The sequence below is a fragment of the Capsicum annuum genome, chromosome 4 (genome assembly GCF_002878395.1).
Source record: "Capsicum annuum cultivar UCD-10X-F1 chromosome 4, UCD10Xv1.1, whole genome shotgun sequence".
Taxonomy (NCBI): Eukaryota; Viridiplantae; Streptophyta; class Magnoliopsida; order Solanales; family Solanaceae; genus Capsicum; species Capsicum annuum.
In genome coordinates, this window is record NC_061114.1 from 226701983 (window position 1) to 226722215 (window position 20233).

The following is a 20233-nucleotide window of genomic DNA, read 5'->3' on the forward strand; positions in this document are numbered from 1 at the left end:
TCGCCTTACCCTTGTGTTGCCCCTGGTGATAGATAAAAAAGAAAAACATAAAATTGAAATATTTCATATATAAATAATTTACTAACTACACACTGATAACTAAAAATAAAAAGAACATAAGACTGAAAATTTTCGTATATCACACGAGTAAATCTGAATTAAAATTTCATTTTCACCTCCTCATTAGCGAGGGCAAAGTTAAAAGCTGACATACGAATTCGGTCAAATTAATAACTTTAATTCAAACTCTTTAATTTATATTAAACATTCACTATTTATATTACAACATTCACTATCCTAAAATTTAACTTGTGACTCTATCCTCATCAAGAATCATTACCCATTTTTTCTTGCTTTTCATCCATGAAAACTGGCATGTAGAACATAATAACAAAAAGAAGGAAAAGGATGAGAAAAAGCTTACGTTATTTTTTCCATAAATAAATGGAAAGTGATAAGAACTAAGTGACTCCAAAAACTTAGTAAGACAAATTAGTGGAAGCTGGCTATTTTATACGTGTCTGTCGAAAGTATTGAAGGTTACAGTTGTAATGTTTGGAATTTAGTCCCAATTCATTTATAGCAAATTGCCAATACTAGTACCAAATAACCAGAAAAAAACACTCATCCATAACTAATTAATGTTGAAGTTACTCTCTGTTTATTTTTACTTTATCGTTTATTTTTTAATTAAATTTTAATTTTTAGTAGTCGTTTTTATATATAAAAAATAGTTTTTATTTTTTTATTTTTATCTTTGACATTAACTATTTTTTTAAGATATATGATAAAATAGTTATTTCATTAATTATTTTTCAGAACAGTATTATAAAAGAAAACAGAGGGAGAAGTTCAATTCTGTGGGTAAGTTAATACATGTTCCCGAGGTATTTTCCGTTTTTAATGTTCACACGAGTCTTATGAGTACGAGGGAACTATGTTTTTCTGTCGGAGTCTTGTGTCTCTGCTAACTCCAAAATTGATTGTGGGGGCCTGGGTTGGCTCCTTTTCCCAATAAAAAGGAGCTAAATGATAAAAGAGTAAAGAGTTCTCAATTTTTAGAATACTTAGCAAAGCATGTAGCCAGGTAGCAAAAGTATGGATGTATTCTATTAGTATTAGAAAAAGTAAAGGATGAATTCCATCAGCTATTTGTGCAAAGATATATACATCCCGTGTTTACAACAAATCAATGCTCATGTAGAAGCAAATATGTATGTCTCAACTACAAGAAAAACAAGGAATTAGCTACAGGTTAATGATAGATTATAAGAAATTCTATCAGTTATGAGCTATTTAGCGACAAACTAGCTAGAAATTACTAATACATTTCGTACCTAATTCCATATTTTCTAATAGTATATATAAGGCTACATTGCATAATTTTGCACTCCCTTTATCCATTTTCGCTTGCTCACTTCACTAAAAATCGATATTTATTTTTGCTTATATAGTTTTGAAATTACCTTTACTATTAATTATAGTCACTTTTCGAAAAACTAGAACTGAATTTACTACTATATTTAAAGATTAATATAGAAAAATATGAAATGTGAAACACAGTCAAATCCACAAGACTGAGAAGTCGAGCTATTAATATAAATAATTTGACTTAAAAAAAAAAATAGTTAGCCTGTCATGACATCAACAAAATCATATTTTATAAGAAATTGTAGTAGATGCTGATTATATCAAACTTCAATTGTATACGCCTCAATCTCAAAACAAGTTATAATTAAATCAAATGATTCCAACTTTACGTTAAGTTAGTATTAATTTTACTAAGTTAAGTATTAATTTTACCACGATAATAGAGTATTGTGTTTATTGAAAACAACTCCTCTATCTTTACGAGGTAGTGGTGAGGTCTGCTTTTAGTGTACCAATATCCTATTAATGGAATTACACGAGATAGTGGTGAGGTCTGCTTTCAGTTTACCAATATCCTATTAAGCAGTCTACCAATATCCTATTAATGGAATTACACAGGAATGTTGTTGGAATAGAGTATAGATATCCTATTAATGAAATTATACAGGAATGCTGTTGGAACAGAGTATTGTGTTATTGCGTATAAATAATTGACATTTTAATATTACAAATATACATATACCAAAACAAAGCATTTTTTTATTATGAGACAGAGAAACGAGGCAATGAGGCAAAGAGGTTGGGTTGGGTGTCAAAGAATATTCACACAGAGCGGCTATATTATTTCCAGCATGGAGATGGGCAGCTGTTCAGACGTAAAAATCATAAAATCTTTGAAGAATAGGCTGACAAATTTTTATACACTATCACAAAGCGTCCAAAAACAAATGCTTATATTATATATTTGAAGAATAGGCTGACAAATTTTTGCTTCTGTAATATACACTATCACAAAGCATCCAAAAACAGATGCTTATATTATATATAGAGGATAACTATATATAAAAATATATATAAGCACACTAACAGTTTTGGACATGTAAAGGCAGCCAATCATTTGAATGGTTTAAAAAACTTCTATCTCGTTGACAAATAAAAAAGAGAACTCTGACAGTAACGAGGTTGTTGACAAATAAAAAAAGAGAACTCTGACATTAACAAAAAAGAGAACTGAGGTTGTTGACAAATAAAAAAGAGAACTCTGACATTAACAAAAAACAGAACTCTAACAGTAACGAGGTTGTTGACAAATAAAAAAGAAAACTCTAACATTACCAAGGTTGTATTATAGGGATTCACGTAGCGCCGCCCTGATCGCCTTCAACATCTCATTGACTTTAATCCCTTTACTGCGAGCAACAACAAACATACAACAAACATAACAAAAATTGTTGGCCGCTTGTTTAAAGTAGCATATACTCACTAAAATTTGTAATTTAAAGCGAAACTTTAACAAAGGATCTCAAATATATAGATATAAATACAAACATAATATAACAATGATTTAGAATTGTTTTTTTGTTCTTGTATATTAGTTATTTTTGGTGTAATATTTTTAAAAGATAGCCTTTAACTTCACATATTAATAGAATTATTAATAAAAATTAAAATTAATTCTAATTAATAAAATATTTGCCATTTGTTTGAAATATATAAACTTGGATATTATTGTTAAAACTTTATTTATGAATATACAGTTTGAGTTATTTAATTCAAAGCTCTAAAATATTTTTCTTTCTTTATTTTTTTAAGATAATTTTTTTAAACATATTTTACAATTTTCCTTATTATTTCAAGTGAAGTTGAAATTATAAAATTTACTATTAAAATTTTTGAGTCTCAAAATTTTTTTGGGCTTAAAGGAAACGTTTTAGTAGTTTTGCTCTTCAGACACCCGTGATGTGTGTATATATTGGGCTACGTCTTTTTGTTTTAGAATAACATATTGTATTTGTCAAATATAGAATCCATAAAATATAATGTGATTAGCACAAAATAAATAAATCATAAAAATGGAGTTGTCTTCTTTTTTCCAAATTAATTCAAATGTCTCTTTGACGGCTTATCAAGTGACCTTCACTTCACTCCTGTAATTTGGATGGATGATGATCACATAACTAACTAATATGACAGCATCAATCACATAAACGGAAATTATGACCTGACATATTTTTTGAACAATCAACATTTGTCTAACACACAAATGTATACAGTAATATCTAGAATTCCAAATTGGAGGATGCTGTTAGTTTCTCTCTAAATACTTCTCAGTGAGAGCAACATCACATACAACAACGACATATCCCAGTAATCCCACAAAGCAGGGTTTGGGGAGGGTAGAGTGTACGCAGACGTTACGTCTACACCAGAGGTGAAGTAGGAACAACATCACATGTATTTTGAAATTAAGAACTTGACAAATAATTTGGAGGAAGAAACTTATTTTGCAGGCGAAAAGTCAGACATGCATGTCTAACTTCCCTTGGTGCCTACCTACTGGAATGCCTCTCCCCCGAGACCAAACAGCACGGACACTTCCTAGTTACGCCTTATTCAGGGATTTTTTGTAGTAAGGCAATATAAGATTCATGTTTACATATCATGCAAGAAGCTTATAAAGAATTAGGAGAGAAGCGAAAGCTTCCCGTTACTCCGCGATTTATTTTTGTGTAACTAGCTTTGACAACGAAGCTTTTCAGAAGAATCAGTTAAATTTTCATTTTTTTCCTTTAGGAAATGTGAAAAGAATATCTTCCACCTAAGAAAATCTTAGTAGCTCAGTTGGTTAGCTACCTAAAGTTCAATTCCCTATTTGTAATCCCCTTACCCCACCCCTAATTTTCTTTTTAAAAAAAAAACAGAATATCTTAGTAGCTCAACTGGTTAGCTACCTAAACTTCAATTCCCCATTTGTAATCTCCTTACCCCACCCCCAATTTTCTTTTTTTAAAACTTTCACCTAGCAACCTAAAGACCATTTACTCACATCTCAACCATGGTTGAGAAAAGTCACAGCGCATATCAAAAACACGTTTCTCCATGTTGAGAAGGAACAACAGAAATAAGCAGCACAAATCAGCATTTCTAGATGTAAGATTCCTAATGTGTGTTATGTTATAAAATTTGCAAGGAAAAACATGAGGGAGTTTGAGAATAGCTTTAATAGTTTTCGAACGGGTTGATAACTAGATTGCAATCCTAGTTAAAAAAACTACTGCTTGTTAAAAATAAACAGGAATAGTAAGGGCCCTTCTACCATGAAAATTATGAAATTTTAAAAAAATAGTTTTTGCTATTTGAAAATAGAAGTTGTGTTTGATCATGAATACAAATTGGAATTGTTTTTGTGAGTGATTTGGAGTGAAAAAAGGTTAAAAGCTCTTTGATATTTTGCAAAATCCAGAATTTTATCGCCAAACATACTTGAATTCAATTCCAGGAAAACGTACAAAATATTCATGGTCTAATGGCCATTAAATTTATCATACTGGCTATTTACAAAGATCTTTATCAACACAAAAAAATGAAAAAAACAAATAACTTCCAAGAATATGATTATTGTGTGTAGAAACTACCTCATGAATATAAACAGGTAAACACTCAAAACAACCTAAAAAATCACAGTGTGTGTATGATCCTTGAGACTTGAATGTCTGTAAACCCGGAAGAGGAGAGATGACAGAGAACTTACAGTACACTAACACCCACAACAGCAAGAGGGCGTGGATACTCTTCAAGTTCTTTAACCTTCTGATCCTTAAAAGATAATGTGTTGGAAAGCTCACTGTTTCGGCCCTCGTCAACAGAAATGGACTCAGCCACAGCTCCGGAACCTGTGACAGGCTCGGAAGATATTCTCTCACACCCAATTCTCCATATTTCTTCAGTTAAGGTGGGAAGCCTGTCTATTGCCTGTCAAAGCCAGAACAATATCTTTCATAAATAACAAACTTTAATGACCCTTGACCGAGATGCATATTAAGATACAACATTTTTGCAGTTGAAAGAAAGTTGTTCAGAAGGAAGCTGACAACACAACAGAGATGATAAGAACCAGATACCTCAGGTTTATCAATCTTGTTTAACACTACAAGGTACGGCCTGACAAGGTACTCAGGATTGTACATCCGCAGTTCCTGCATATAAATGGTCATTGCTCTTAGCAGAACGGCAAAGAAAGAAGATACCAGAATAAGCCAGACGACTAATTCAGAAAGGTGAAGCCCCCACCCAAAACCTCCTGCAGTTGGGCAGTTAACCATAAAGCAGGGAGACAATGACGTGATACAAGTCTTTTAAGGCGTTGTAAGCAGACCAAGGTAAAAAATAATCAAGTGCTGAGTTGTTCAGCCCAAAGCATTAGGCAAGACAAATGAAATGGCATGAACTAATATATATAAATTGGATCTCTCTATTATGCGGCAATGATAGAGTAAAACAAACACACACATGGATCAAGTTTCTTGTTTGTAAGTCAGGCAGTTTCTCAAAAAAAAAAAAAAAAAGTTCTTGTATGTAAGACTATTATATAAAGGTTATTAAACCTGCAAAGTAAAATGTTTCTTAGTTGAAAAACCAGATAAAGATAGCAGCTAACCTATAACCAAGATGGACATAAGAATTCATGTAATCCACACTCTTTATTCCTTGTCCGCCTTAGCGCTTGCTTTAATCCAAGAAGATTAAACAACAAAAATCATGCCGCAACCCAAAAATGAAGATGAAGGAACTTACATGGTGAAGTAATTCTATGGAAATATTTACGAAAAAATTGTGCATTACAGAAGTTTATCTTTCAATTTGTACAGCCTCTGATTTTTGAAGCTATAATGCTATAATAGTAATCAAGAGTTGATTTAGTGCTATAATAGTAATCAAGAGTTGATTTAGACTTTAGATGCCTGTGCAGCAAATTGGGCAAATTAAGAGAACTTTAAAAGTTGTCATTTTCTTGACCAACCATGGTCAAGAAAAACCTCATAACTGTGTATTCAAAACTTATTTTCTTCCGTTAAAAGCAATTAAGGTGTAATAACTATTTAATTATAACAAAATCATGTTCGATAAGTGGATTGGACTTACTTCTTTTACAGTTCTGTAATCACTGACTGGGTCCTCAGCAGCTGCATCAACGACATGGACCAACAATCTTGTTCTCCTCAAGTGCCTCAAGAAATTACGCCCTAGACCCTGATAATATAATTAGGGACACATGCACAGCTAAATTTCATTTTTATGAGCAAAATAAGTAACATAGAGAACCTCACGGTTTTAGGAATCAAATTAGTAAAGTGATATGCTTTAATATAACACAAATACCTTTCCCAAATGTGCACCTTCTATGAGACCAGGCAGATCTGCTAGAGTTGCTTCAGACGAATATTTGTCTGCCCCTAAACTTGGGTCGCCATCAAGACGTCCAAGGTTTGGCATCAGCGTTGTAAATGGATAATCAGCAATGTCAGGCTTTGCATGTGTAATGGCAGCCAGTAGGGTTGATTTTCCAGCATTTGGAAGTCCCTGAGGAAAATTGGTAGAGCAAAGTCAAAGAGTTGAAGATAGCTGAAGAATAATAGATAAAATTGCATCTGTATATGATCATTTAATGCGATAAACTGATCAGGTTATATAGCATCTTGATGTATCACTACAAACAAATTCTACTATCAGCCATTACAATACACATATTAAATGTTATTACTTATTTATAATCGGCCCAATGGCACTATATTATGTCCTTCAGGATCCAAAAGTTAACAAGTTATTTTAAAACTAACATCATGTCGTCCTTGAACTTAAAACAAAACAAACATGCATAATTCAGAAAGAAAGAAGGTCAAACGGGTAAGAGCCTAAAAGCAAAGTGCTTTTTCTATGGCCTCGGGTTCAGAGATCATGTCAATTCTTAAAGTAGCAAAGATGCATAGAAATCTTAGCATGCATAGCATCCAAAACGATAGGCCCACAAAATTAGCAATTACGAATGCTTAAATTAATTAAGGGGCTAAAGGTTCTAGAACTAATCTTTCTTTTTTCTCAACATTTTTCTATAATGATGGTTTTCCGAGCCAACTAGCGGCCACCTCAACTATTCTGCTTGGAACCTGCAACCTCCCACCAGAATGGGTATCGGATATCTCTGCCCACCGAGGCTTAAAAAGATGGAAGAAATCATTTAGCATTTCTACCTCAATAGGGACTTGAACAATGGCTTTTCATGGTATACATCTCACATCATTGAAAGCTAGGTGCCCTTGGGTGCTCTCAACTAAATCATATAAGTTTCTAAAAGATATGCCACAAACATTGATAAACACCTTCCTTAAAACAAAGAAGGGACCAATTTGACTAGCATCAGTTCAAAATTCTTCCATACAACATGCAGAAGGTGCATAATTTCATTTAACAGTGTGAAGAACCAAGTACTAAGAGATTTCACATACTAATTGAGTAAACCACCTAGATGAATGTACAAATGGATGAAACGAAATATGAACTGAGAAATGCATCAGCATATACTGGCATATATTAGTACTTGTCAAAGTGAATTGTGGATATCAGAATGATAATAAAGTTTCTGTACATATCTGCAAATCAGAAAAGTTTGTCTAATATAGATACTCACAACAAGACCCACATCTGCAACAACTCTCAGTATCAACTGCAGGCTAACTTCCTCTCCAGGCTGACCAAAAGATAAAACCTGCGAGAAGGTGAAACAAATCAATACGAGTCCACAGCGAGCATGCAGGAAAGCTGTCATTTGCTTAACAAAGGTACAGACTATCAAGTCTAAAATTACTACCAATATTCATACTGGGCTGGAGCAAGTCTGATTAGATTATCAACACATTTGTGGGTTTAGTGCTCAGCACAGTTTTTATTGTTCACCCAAGTCAGATTAGTGCTAATTATGATATCATTATTTAACAATTAGCATGATAGCCTGTCAATCACTTGGAGAAAGACCTTTTTCCAGCAGAACTGAGATTAAATTTAGTGCAAGTAGCAACAGCCAGCATGACAAAATACAGGACTACCCTAGCTGGATCAGATTACACTAACACTAGAAAGCTAGAATTAGCGAAGTACATAAAATTTATTTTTTTTCGAAGCTGCATAAGGTTCATTGGCATCGTAGCAGAGGCAGCGAAAGGACTATACAAAAGTCAGATCTCTCTTAAAGATTAGGCTTATACAAACCTTATCAGTGTCATCTCTCATTATATTTGCTGTTAAAGTCGTCATTTGTTTCCTTTTGTGCTCCGGAACTTCCAACAAGCTAATCTGCCACAACCATGTTAGTGCAGAATTAAAGACCAGGAATGCAGTTCCAAATAAGCGATACAGTATCTATTACTCATAATGAAATACTTCAAACACCAAAGAACACATCCTAAAAAAGCAAAATAATTTGCTCCTTTTCTCTTGTTCTTTGTTTTCCTTATATTTGGCAGGGGATGGTATAGAAGAGTGATCCTGACTAATTTTTTACAAAAAAAAAAAAAAAAAAACAGAAGAAAGAACCACAAAATGCCAAACAAGGTAATTATATATGAGACCCAAAGATTTCTCACCCCTCCTTGTCCTCCCCTTGCAACAAGAACTTCATCACTTGGATTAGCTAGATCTGCCAAAAACTTTCCCTTTTTAAGTTTGACAACAGTACCTGGAGAATATGGAAAAGCATGAGATGAAAAAGTATCGACAACTTGGCATCAAATGACGCTTATACCTTTCAAAATACAAAAATCACCCTTCACAAACAGCTTAAAATGTTGTGTCTAGTAGAGAAAACAGAAGATTCCCAGTACACATTTTAGCAACAAGAACATAAACGAATGTAATAATCTCAAAGTAACAATCCATAAGTCTGAATTTTTGTTGGACTTTCCCATACATGATCGAGCTATTGCACTAGAGAGCCAAAAGGAGAACAAACCTAGTGGAACAGGAATTCGCAATGTTGGTGCAGCAACTCCATTTTGCAAGTAAGATGTTAACACACCCACGGAATCAACATTACCCCCACGCTTTGCCTTGTGCTTGCTCTTGTTGTGAAACTCCAACAGTGAATCTTTGCTCTCATCTGCATAAATGACCACATCGCCACCATGTCCCCCCATTGGAAGGACTATCGAGCCATTAGAGTCCCTTTTATAAGAGGCTTTCTTCTTTGTCTTATTTCTGCCAAATTTTCCTTGTGACTTAGATGGAGCTTTATGGTTGGGCATACTAAGAATGGCACCATGCCCTCCATCTCCAGCACGAACCATGATAACCACCTCATCAAAATATTTGTGGGGCTCTCTAATGTATGCATCAGAAGCAGGCGAAGGAGGCATTCTAGTTTTTGCAAGTGCACACTTTACAGTATAGCTTCTATAATTGTCGTTGTTGTTCTTTTTTTGAGAAGCGCTGAAAAGGAAAGACCAATATATACTATAGCAACAGGAACGTAAAAGAAGTAAACAGAACGCAAGTTTACCAAACCAAATCAGAGGAACAGCCAAATCCATGAAAAAATAAATTAGTATCGCTAATGATCGAACAGAATACCCCAGAGGAAGTTTACAATATACCTAACTGATAACATAGTTAAAGCATAATTTCTATTTTCTGATAAGTAGTTTTTAATTAGTTTGCACCGAAGAAAGTGTGCTAATATGTACAAGAAAAAAAAGGACTAAAGATTCTTCTTTTATAACTGTGGTATATCTGGGCAGCTTCTGCACACCTTGACTAATTATTCCACATGGTATTTGTTACCTCCCAAGCTCCCACCAGCACAGGATGACTCTGCAAAGGACTAAAGGTTCCTCTAAATATGGAGGGTATTCAAAAAATATCAAAGGCATTTACGTGATGATTCTACATGAAGTTACACCAAGAGTACAAAAGCTGCAAATCCTTAAATTTTACAAAAAATAAAAGCTCTACGTTCTCAAAATATCTATTGTTTCTTTCTTCTGAAGTACTCTCATATGTTAACACAATTGACGCATAAATTGCTAACTATCCCAAAAGGAAAAAAAAAAAAAAACTGTTAGGATCAAGCGCTTACATTCATGCCAAAAGATATACCTGATAGCAAGGGCGCCATTTTATTCCTTTACTTAGTCCACCAAGCAAGTGCCATGTTTGTTTATGACTCTGACCCCGGCCCACCCCAGCCGCCCGTGGGCTTTGCTATGCACAGGATGTTGGTGTTACCCAACAAAAACATTGTGCAAATTGTAATCTTTTTAATTAGCCTCATTTCAAGTTCACAACTTTTTCTCAAATTTACATGTATAAGCATTGTATACACCTTCCTGATCTCCACCCCACCCATGTTATGAGAAATCCTTTACTTGAATCTTGCTCTTTTTAATAAGTGAAATCCTTTAACAGAACTTAAACTACCCAAAATATCTAGGAGAAAACAACTTTTAACTGTTAGAAGAAACTCGTCCCTATCTCTGTAAGGGCTTAACACACAACACACTTTCATGCTTTATCGGAGTCTATAAGACTAAATGTTAGAATTTTATCTGTAAGGGAAGCCAAGTGCACTAAAGCTCCCGCTATGTGCAGGATTCGGGGAAAGGCCCGACCACAAGGATCTATGGTGCACAGTCTTACCTTGCATTTCGGCAAGAGGCTATTTCCAAGACTTAAATCCGTGACCAGGTGGTCACGTGGCATCAACTTTACCAGTTACTCCAACGCTCCCCTTCTGGAATTTTATCAATACTAATTATATTCCTTTAACCATGGTGTTCGAGCCAACTTTTGCGCACTTCAACTAATTCCACATATACCTACCACCTCCCACCATCATTCGGCACCACGTAACTTTATCCATCAAAGCTAGGACAAATAGGAAGAAATCAGCAAGTGCTTTTTGTATCTACTAGAATTTGAACATAAGACTATCGTTCTCAATTCACTTCATTGACCACTGGGCCAGCTGCACTTATGATTAGGAGTACTGTCTTTTAACAATTGTACTTCATAAGTTTAAAAATAAACTAAATCAAAGTTCATATAAGCTCAACGAATTACATATACATGACATTACTCATATGTGTGAACAAACAAAACCATAATTAATTTCGTGAACAAACAAAACCATATGTGAAAAACGTACCTATTAAGGAATTGTGAGCGAGAAAAGGATAATAAGTTAGCAGAGAAGGAAAGTGAGGTATCATTAGTATAATTAAGGTTGAGTAAGGAAGACGAAGAAGAGCAGTGAGAGAGTATAGAAGCCATTGTAGTAGTAGTAGTTAGTAGTAATGTGTTACAAGGATAGAAGAAGAGGATTTTATTCATTTTCTTTTCTTTGTAATATGAACAAAATGGTCCTTAAATGTATGTGAATTCGAACATTTTGGTCCCAATATATCATCTTGACGTGCGGTTGTTTGATACGTGTACTAAATTATTCTTGAATTATACTCTTCAAATTATAATTTCTGGATTAATTTAAATCATATGAAAAATGGTATAAAATAATCTCATGTTGAATGAGATATTTCAAGACTAAGCTTGGAATTAGATTTACCTTATGTTTGGTTAATGGTATAAATTAATCCCAAATAAATTCATTTTATCACCAAACATGATATAAATTTAATACCAAACTTAATTATTCAATATCTCATCTTATTCCTCGTACCAAACGATGCCGTACTCCTGGATTTATGTCTTAGAAGTGATAAATTTGGTTTAAAATCCTTAAAGTAATACTTTCACTCAACAAAATAAGTTAATATATGCTAATTTATACGTAAATAGCACCTGGCCTCTAAAAAATAAACAGGGAGATTTTATCTAGGGGCAAAGTCAGGTGGGAGTAAGGAGTTCATCTGAATTTCCTTTCGTGAAAAATTATGCATGTATATTCAAAATGAAACTTAATTTATATGTATATTTAATAGATGTTGAATCTTCTTTGTGTGTTTATTTTTTCATATTTTAAACCTCCTTAATAAAAATAGAACCATGCCATTAATTTGATCGTCCTGAATTCTGAAATGCCATTTTCAGATAGACCAAAGTGATACAATTCCGAAATTTGTTTGGGGAAATAGATGTAGGGGTTTGTATGTAGGGAATTTGTGTCCAACAATAAGAACATTTATTTTCTGAAACATGTTTATACAAGAAAATCAACGCAATTGGGAGTTATCCTCAAACTGAGGGCCTATTGAAAACGGACATCCACCCTCTCCTGTCGGAACGGCCTTTGTACCTCCAAGTTTTGCATACACCTACCCTCCACAGACCCCACTTAAGTAAAATCTACCCCCACATATCCCACTTAATGGTTGGGCAAGAAGTTGCAAATGGGACAATTTTCATCAAGTTCTTGCCTTCCATCTACTCTCATACAATAAAAAATTAAAAACATTTCTCAAAGAAAACTTTCCTACTTTAGACTAGCTCCTCTCTTTCTTGAGGGCTCAATGATGGAGTGGGCAAATTTTGATACTGTCCAAGGGAAAACTTCACACTCTCCTCCCCTTAAAAGAAAAAGGAACCAAGACAATCTACTCATCGACCATTCATAAGAATTTTCATTTAAACAAAGTATTTGACCAACATATTCACTTATGACATTTAAGTATAAACAATCGCCACAAGCGGTATTCCGGTATTCAGTAAAACTTAATATTCTCACAGTTGCCCTGAAGGCTGATTTGTGAGGCCTTAAAAACGTCGTAGAATCCATGATCACCCATTCCATTTTTTGCATTCGAAAACTAGGCAATGCGAATCAAGCTGCCAAAGGACTTCAAGGTGCAGAATTGCTACTCCCAAGTGCTGGAAACATGTTCAGAAATTGGCTCACCTAGCTCTTCAGAAAGTCTTTCAAGGAAAACGGTGGGTGCCCTTCCTGCAACATGACAGTCATCAAAAGTTAGTATTTAAGTGGGAACTAAAGGGTAGTCGGGCAGGCCCATTATCCACGGAAATTCAAACCATGTTGGCCCTCGGAGATTTCTTGATAATTAGAAAAGAATGTTAGTATTGCAACTCTTTCCGGTCATCAAGAATCTTTAACTACCAAAGTTTCAAGAGCTCTGGGTCCAACAGCAGGTTGGTAACACCTTCATGGATGAGGGAGGTAACTATTGGGAAGAAGTTGGACACTTTATACTACGCAAATAGGAAAAAAACAATTTTTTGTTGATATCTATGTAAATTATTGAATCTCCTTAACGGAAGAGCAGCTTCTACTGTACTTGTAAATGCAGTCAAAAAGATATTTTAGGTCAAGTGTGGTATTCTTGTATGTGTTTGAATCCCCATGTTAGAATTCTAGCTATGCCACTGTTTGCATGAATGTCTAGGGTAGAGGTCGCTAATAGATATGCAAAATTGTGTGGCTACTGGGATGAACTACAAGTGATTCCTATCTCACGAGTTTCTCGTTTAACACTTCTTTCACCTCCTATGTTCCCTGTCCACAGAATGCTAAGCTATAACAATCCACTGAAAAAGCTCTAAGATCAAACCTTACTGGATTCTTGACTTAAGCATTGCCTTACAACAGTTGTCTGCTGCATCAACCTTTCAACCGCAGAATAGCTGGGGTGGTTTGAATTTGCTGCATGACATCAAAAATGAGTGAGAAGAGGAGAACCAAAGTCAATTAGAAATAACGACATCAGAAAGACCGTGAAGACACACCAAGTATCGCTCTATTCAAACTATCGGCAACTTGCTGTCTGTACTCCAAGCTTAATAGATGAAACATGGGTGACTTATCTGGCTCATTATAAGCTAATAAAGCCATGAAATCCTACCACAAAGCTCCAATATTTAGACAAGTACAAGCGATTTGGAAGATAAAATTCTAAGACATTCACTAGGGAAGAAGCGCACCTCAAGCTTTTTAACATATTTTTGCACCTTCCCAAAAGGAGCCAACTTCGCCTGCGCAAATTCCAAAGCTTCTGTGCTGCCACAGAAAGATAGAAATAGTCAGAAAACGTAATGTCGTCTCTGAAAAATAAGCCACTGACCTACTGTGCTCACCATTTTCTTGAGCAAACAAGTCCAACAAAATGAAGGCTCAACAGATCAAAATGCAGATCCTTATTTTTCTCCAATAAGTCAGGAGCAAACTGCTCTGTAAGTTCAATGGCCTTCAAAACAGTCCCCTCTAACGCCAAATGATAAATCCCTGGAGATAACTTTGTAGTTAGGACCATCAATCAAACACTTCAAAAAAACAAACTAATGATTGGAACACCAGAATACAGATGACTCCACCTTACATCATGTCAATGCTCACTGTGGAGCGGGATAAACTGCATGAAGAGGAAAGGAGGAGAAAACAAAGTATCATGTTAACTTTACCAAATTTGTACTTTCTATATTGAAATAGGTAAAACCATCTACTATTCCTATGCATTGGAGGTGAATAGAACAACACTATGTTCCAATCCCAAGATAATTGGGTTGGTTCTCTAAATTCTATATAGTCAATTTGTTCCATTAGGGCTCATTTCATTTACATACTCAATAATTTGACACTTGAGACAAACTAGAGCTTCTCTAAGAATAAATATCCTCTAAATTGCATGTTTATCCTATCATTGCCACGTCATTCTTTAACCAAGGTGAAGATGTTCTTGGTACATACTAGACTTAATATACATGTACCAACAATGATCAAACCGTATTCCCGACTAGCTAATATTGCCTACATGAGTCCTGGTTGAAAAAAAAATTATTGCCTACATGTGTACTTTGCTTCTATTATGTTTTTCTTATGCCAAGCCAAATGGGTTTTAGAGGTTGTAGCTCTCTGAGATAACCTCCTTCCACGTTATTCTGGTATCTCGTCTCCTTTTAACACCTTCCGTCACTGTGTTACCCAGCCAATCGTCAAGCTTATAGTAGGCTATTGACATATCAAAATGAATATGATGATATGCACAATAGACAGTAGGGATGCAAGATATGTATGCTGGAAAACCAACAGAAAACCAGCATGATCTTAAAATGAAACAAACTATTACAAACAAGGCTATATCTCAAACAAAAGTACTCAGCAGCACAAAAAAAAAAGGGGGTGGGGTGGGGCTGGCTATGGCCAGATTGAACACAATGAAAAGAAAGAGCAATAACAAGCTTCAAGAAGCAATTTGAAACTGATGGAAATTGTCACTTAAGAATAGGTTAATGTGATAGACGTTAATAGAACGAAAAGAATGAGCAATAGACAAGCTTCAACCAGCAATGCTCCTCTCATCATAAAAATAAAAAATACATCAACCCCAGATGAAAATAAAGTAAAGGGGTGCCTGAAGAAAACTATCACTTACTTTTTCTCTTCTCTATATCCTCGGGATGATTAGCAGTCTGTTTCATGCCAGTGGAGGCAGTAAATGATTCCAACGTGTCTGTGAAGCAATTATGCGCGAGATATGACATGACAATGTTGTGAACATCATTGTCATTGACAGCCTATTGAAGCAACACACAATTAGCAAATCAAAAGTTAGACAAACTGACACTACAAGATTCATTTAAATCATAGATCTTTTATTTTTTGAAATTTTCAAAGACAACACAATGATAGAGAGTCCGCACACAAACAAAAAACTTCCCAGATAATGGTCATTTTCAGTATTTTCTTATTATCAATCTTAAACTCAACTTTTAAACCTATATCAATCAATTAACTACTCCACAATCCCAAATCAGTTGGAGATGGCCATATCTCAAACCAGTCGGGATCAGCTACATGAATCCTCTACACTCATTCAGATTGAGCCCATTTCATTGTAAATACTAAATATTTTTTCTTTCAGTATAAATTAGAGGATCTCTTAGACAAGTTCTCTAAATTTCCCTCTTATCCCTATACTAACATACAAACAAGCAAGCCTTCTAGCAAACATCAGACCTAATGAAAGTATACAGATAATTAATAACTAGTAAGTCTTAATCCTATTCCGAAAATCAGTTCGGTTTCATGCCAGGTTGCTTGACTACTGAAGTCATTCACCTCGTGAGGAAATTAGTGGAGCAGTTTAGGGAGAGGAAGAAGGAATTGCACATGTTGTTCATTGATCTTGAGAGAAGGCGTATGACAAAGTCCCCAAGGAGATTCTGGGGAGGTGCTTGGAGGCTAGAGGGGTGCCCGTGGCGTACACTAGGTTGATTCAGGACATGTACAAATGCGCGAAGACTCGTGTGAGGACGATAGGAGGAGATTCGGAGCACTTTCCGGTTTTGTCAGGGTTGCGCCAGGGATCGACTTTTAGCCCGTTTTTATTTGCCTTGGTGATGGATGTTTTGACGCGGCGTATTCAAGGGAGGTGCCTTGGCGTATGTTATTTGTTGATGATGTTGTACTGATTGACGAGACTCGAGAGGAGTGAATGATACGTTGAAGGTTTGGAGACAGGCCCTTTGATTCTAAAGGATTTAGGTTTGAGCAGGACCAGGACCAAGACAGGGTACTTGAAATGTAAGTTTAGCGATTTGTCGCATGAGGCTGACATAGTAATGAATCTGGATTCTCAGACCAATTAGAAGAGGGAGAGTTTCAAGTATATTGGGACTATGAATTAGGGAAATGGTGAGATTGACGAGGATGTCACGCACCGTTTTGGTGCAAGGTGTTAGAAACCGAGACTCGCTTCGAGAGTTTTGTGTGATAAGAAGGTGCCTCCTAAGCTTAAAGGTAAGTTCTACAGAGTGACAGTCCGACCGGCTATGTTGTATGGAGCGGAGTGTTGGTCAGTTAAGAACTCCCACATCCAAAAGTTGAAGGTGGTGGAGATAAGGATGTTACGATGGATGTCTGGATTTACCAAGAGAGACTACCAGGAGAGACAGGGTTACAAATGAGATTATTCACGAGAAGGTGGGAGTGGCTTTGGTGGAGGACAATATGCGGGAAATGAGGTTGTAATGGTTCGGCATGTGATGAGGAGGTGCACGAATGCTCTAGTACGGAGGTGTGAGAGGCTGGCTATGGAAGGTTTTAGGCAGGGTAGAGGTAGGTCGAAGAAGGTAATAGGCATGATATAGAGCAATTACAACTTACGGAAGAGATGACCCTTGATAGGAAGGTATGGAGGACGCGAATTAGGGTAGAGGGTTAGTGGGTAGGAGTTCGCCCTTAATAGTAGGGAAGAGTGTTTTGTTTGTATCTGCACCTGAAGCTTCTTCTTCGTGGTGTTTCGGTGATGTCTATGATTTCGAATAAATAGTTTATAATATTACCTTGTGGGTGTCTTGTTTCCTTTATTATCTAGAATTGTGTTATCCCATTTTGTTGTGTGCTTATGTTTTTCATTTACTGCTATCTGTCCTGAGCCGGAGGTCTATCGGAAATAGCATCTCTACTTCATCTGAGGTAGTGGTATGGACTGCATACACTTTAAAGTCCCCAGACCCAACTTTGTGGGAATACACAGGATATGTTGTTGTTGTAGTAGTAGTATCGTCTATATATCATTTTCTTGCATCGTATTTTGCTCTTGAACCTACATCAATTACAAAAAGACTATAGGTATCGTGAGCCAACATCTTATGTTTTAGGTCTATCTTGTCCTTTTTTAGTACCTTCGATAATCATATTATCCCACCTGTTGCCCATGCATAATATACTCCGCCTTTTCCAGCATCATTCTCACTTCTCATTTCGAAGGTTCATATAAAATAATAAGGATACACTTTTTTTTACTAACTGTCAAGGCATATGCTTACAGCTATAAGGGTCGCGAATTAGGGTAGAAGATTAGTAGGCAGTTGAATGTTGTCTCTCTTTCCTGCGGGATAAGCTTAGTGGTAATTTGGTGCACAGAACCTATTCTCCATTCATACCAGTAATAGCAACATTATTCCCGAAATTTCTTATCTTTAGGTCATTGTTATTATTTGTTGTCTCTTGTGCTTCGTTCATCTCATTATTTGGTTATTGTTACTGTTTCTTGTCTTCTGAAAGTTAAGTAATGTTTTTCCTGTTACTCCCTCCATCCCAATGTATGTGGCACCATTTGACCGTGCACAGAGTTTAAGAAATAAAGAAAGACCATTGAATTTATCAAAATGCACTTATTAAAGTCAGTGTAATGCTAAGTTTTACTTAACTTTTCTTCATAATAAAGTGTTATGTAGAACCCAATAAGGACAAAATGGGGTTGGTCTCATAAATAGTTGTCAAATAAAAAACGATAAAATTCTTTCCAGAATAAACTAAAAAGGAAAGGGTGTCACATAAATTGAGACAAAGGGAGTATTTGTTGCGTCTTCTTTACTTCTATATTTTTGTTTTTTCAAACTGCTTTGATATGTGTTCCTAGAACTAACTACCTTCCGGAAAGAGCCACTTTATACCTCCACAAGGTAGAGGTAAAATCTGCATACACACTACCTTTCTTAGACTCCACCTATGAAATTACCCTAGGTATGTTGTTATCGTCTTTGAGTAAAAGACATTAAGGTTTCCCCAATTTCTCCTCTATCCCTTTATTCCTCCACCTTTCATTCTAATTCTTCCAAATCCCTTGACACTCATCCTACTTTACAATCTCCTTTTGCTCAATCAAAAATTAAACAAATAAAACAAACTAAGCAACCCTATATACATAAAACCACAATGCCACAGATACAAGTAATCATCAACAACAACATACCTCGTGTATTCCCACAAAGTGGGGTTTGGGGAGCGTAAAGTGTATGCAATTCGTACCTCTAACTCAAAGGTGAGATAGAGAGGATATTTTCGATAGACAACAGATACAAGTAATCAACAACAACAACAAACCCCGAGTATTCCCACAAAGTGGGGTCTAGGGAGGGTAGAGTGTAAACAGTCCGTACCTCTAACTCAGAGGTGAGATAGAGAGGATATTTCCGATACACAACAGTTACAAGTAATCACCAACAACAACAACATACTCTATATATCCCTATAAAGTGGGGTTTGGAGAGCGTAAAGTGTACACAATCAATACCTCTACCTCGTACTCAAAGTAGAGTGATTGTTTCCGACAGACAACATATACAAGTAATCAATTATCAAAAACAACCATCCAAGCCAATTATCACCAATTACATATTCCAAAGATTTAACCAAAAGAGTCATCATCATAAATGGTATTAAGCAAAACTAAAAAAAAAAAAAAATACCCACATAGATAAAAGGAACAAACTTTATTCATAAATTATCGGAATAATAAAAAAAAATTAAAAAGAAAAAGAGAAAAACTTACAATGTTTTCGTATTGCCGAGGATCAATATCCATTTTGTCCGCGGACAACCTTAAAGATGTTTGAATTATAACTGTATGCTTTGTTCCAATTTTATGGTGATTGGGTTTTTGAGTTTCTGTGTTTGATAAGAAATTGAAACACACAAAAGACTGCGGAATTTTCCTTTTGGACACCGTACAATTGGTATATATATATATATATATCGAATTGAAACGTATGGTAACTTGTTGGAGTTGCTAATTTTTTGGGGAAAAAAATAGTGACTAATGACTATCTCCTCCTTGTCATTCCATGTGACACAATTTTATTTAACATTATATTTAAAAAAAATAAAAAATTGAAACTTGTGCTTTAAAATAATGTTAAATATTTGTTTTATTGTAAATTATTTTAATAGAAAATTATAAAGTTGAATTGATTTTAATTATGATAAGGTAATTCTTTTAATGGTACAATGAGATGTAGGCAGGGGCGGATCTACGTTGAAGTGGTCTCTGCTCAGCCATACACTCTCCAGGATGCGTCCTACCACACTTAGCACACGGGGGATAGTTAGGTCTATTACTCACAC

General features: G+C 35.4%; 2 protein-coding genes across 6 annotated transcripts; both read right to left on the reverse strand.

Moving 5' to 3' along the window:
- Positions 1 to 150: 150 nt before the first annotated feature.
- LOC107866945 (probable GTP-binding protein OBGC2) lies at positions 151 to 11786 on the reverse strand. 4 transcript variants are annotated; one of them, XM_016712993.2, is made up of 11 exons: positions 11564 to 11768; positions 9374 to 9849; positions 9009 to 9100; positions 8635 to 8718; positions 8057 to 8134; positions 6751 to 6951; positions 6514 to 6621; positions 5493 to 5567; positions 5123 to 5343; positions 2707 to 2780; positions 151 to 370 (listed from the first exon to the last, which is right to left on the reverse strand). In XM_016712993.2, exons 1-10 carry the CDS (start codon positions 11746 to 11748, stop codon positions 2717 to 2719), a joined length of 1584 nt encoding a protein of 527 aa, XP_016568479.1. In that variant the 5' UTR covers positions 11749 to 11768; the 3' UTR covers positions 151 to 370; positions 2707 to 2716. The 4 variants fall into 4 exon arrangements, with proteins under 4 accessions (XP_016568479.1, XP_016568480.1, XP_016568478.1 ...); XM_016712994.2 differs by lacking the exon at positions 151 to 370 and adding an exon at positions 1440 to 2236; XM_016712992.2 differs by lacking the exon at positions 151 to 370 and having other exon boundaries at positions 2494 to 2780; positions 11564 to 11786.
- Positions 11787 to 12972: 1186 nt separating this feature from the next.
- Positions 12973 to 19935, reverse strand: LOC107866946 (glucose-induced degradation protein 8 homolog). 2 transcript variants are annotated; one of them, XM_016712995.2, is made up of 7 exons: positions 19662 to 19935; positions 15756 to 15897; positions 14461 to 14608; positions 14308 to 14383; positions 14113 to 14224; positions 13943 to 14029; positions 12973 to 13315 (listed from the first exon to the last, which is right to left on the reverse strand). In XM_016712995.2, exons 1-7 carry the CDS (start codon positions 19692 to 19694, stop codon positions 13230 to 13232), a joined length of 684 nt encoding a protein of 227 aa, XP_016568481.1. In that variant the 5' UTR covers positions 19695 to 19935; the 3' UTR covers positions 12973 to 13229. The 2 variants fall into 2 exon arrangements, with proteins under 2 accessions (XP_016568481.1, XP_016568482.1); XM_016712996.2 differs by having other exon boundaries at positions 13938 to 14029.
- Positions 19936 to 20233: the final 298 nt, after the last annotated feature.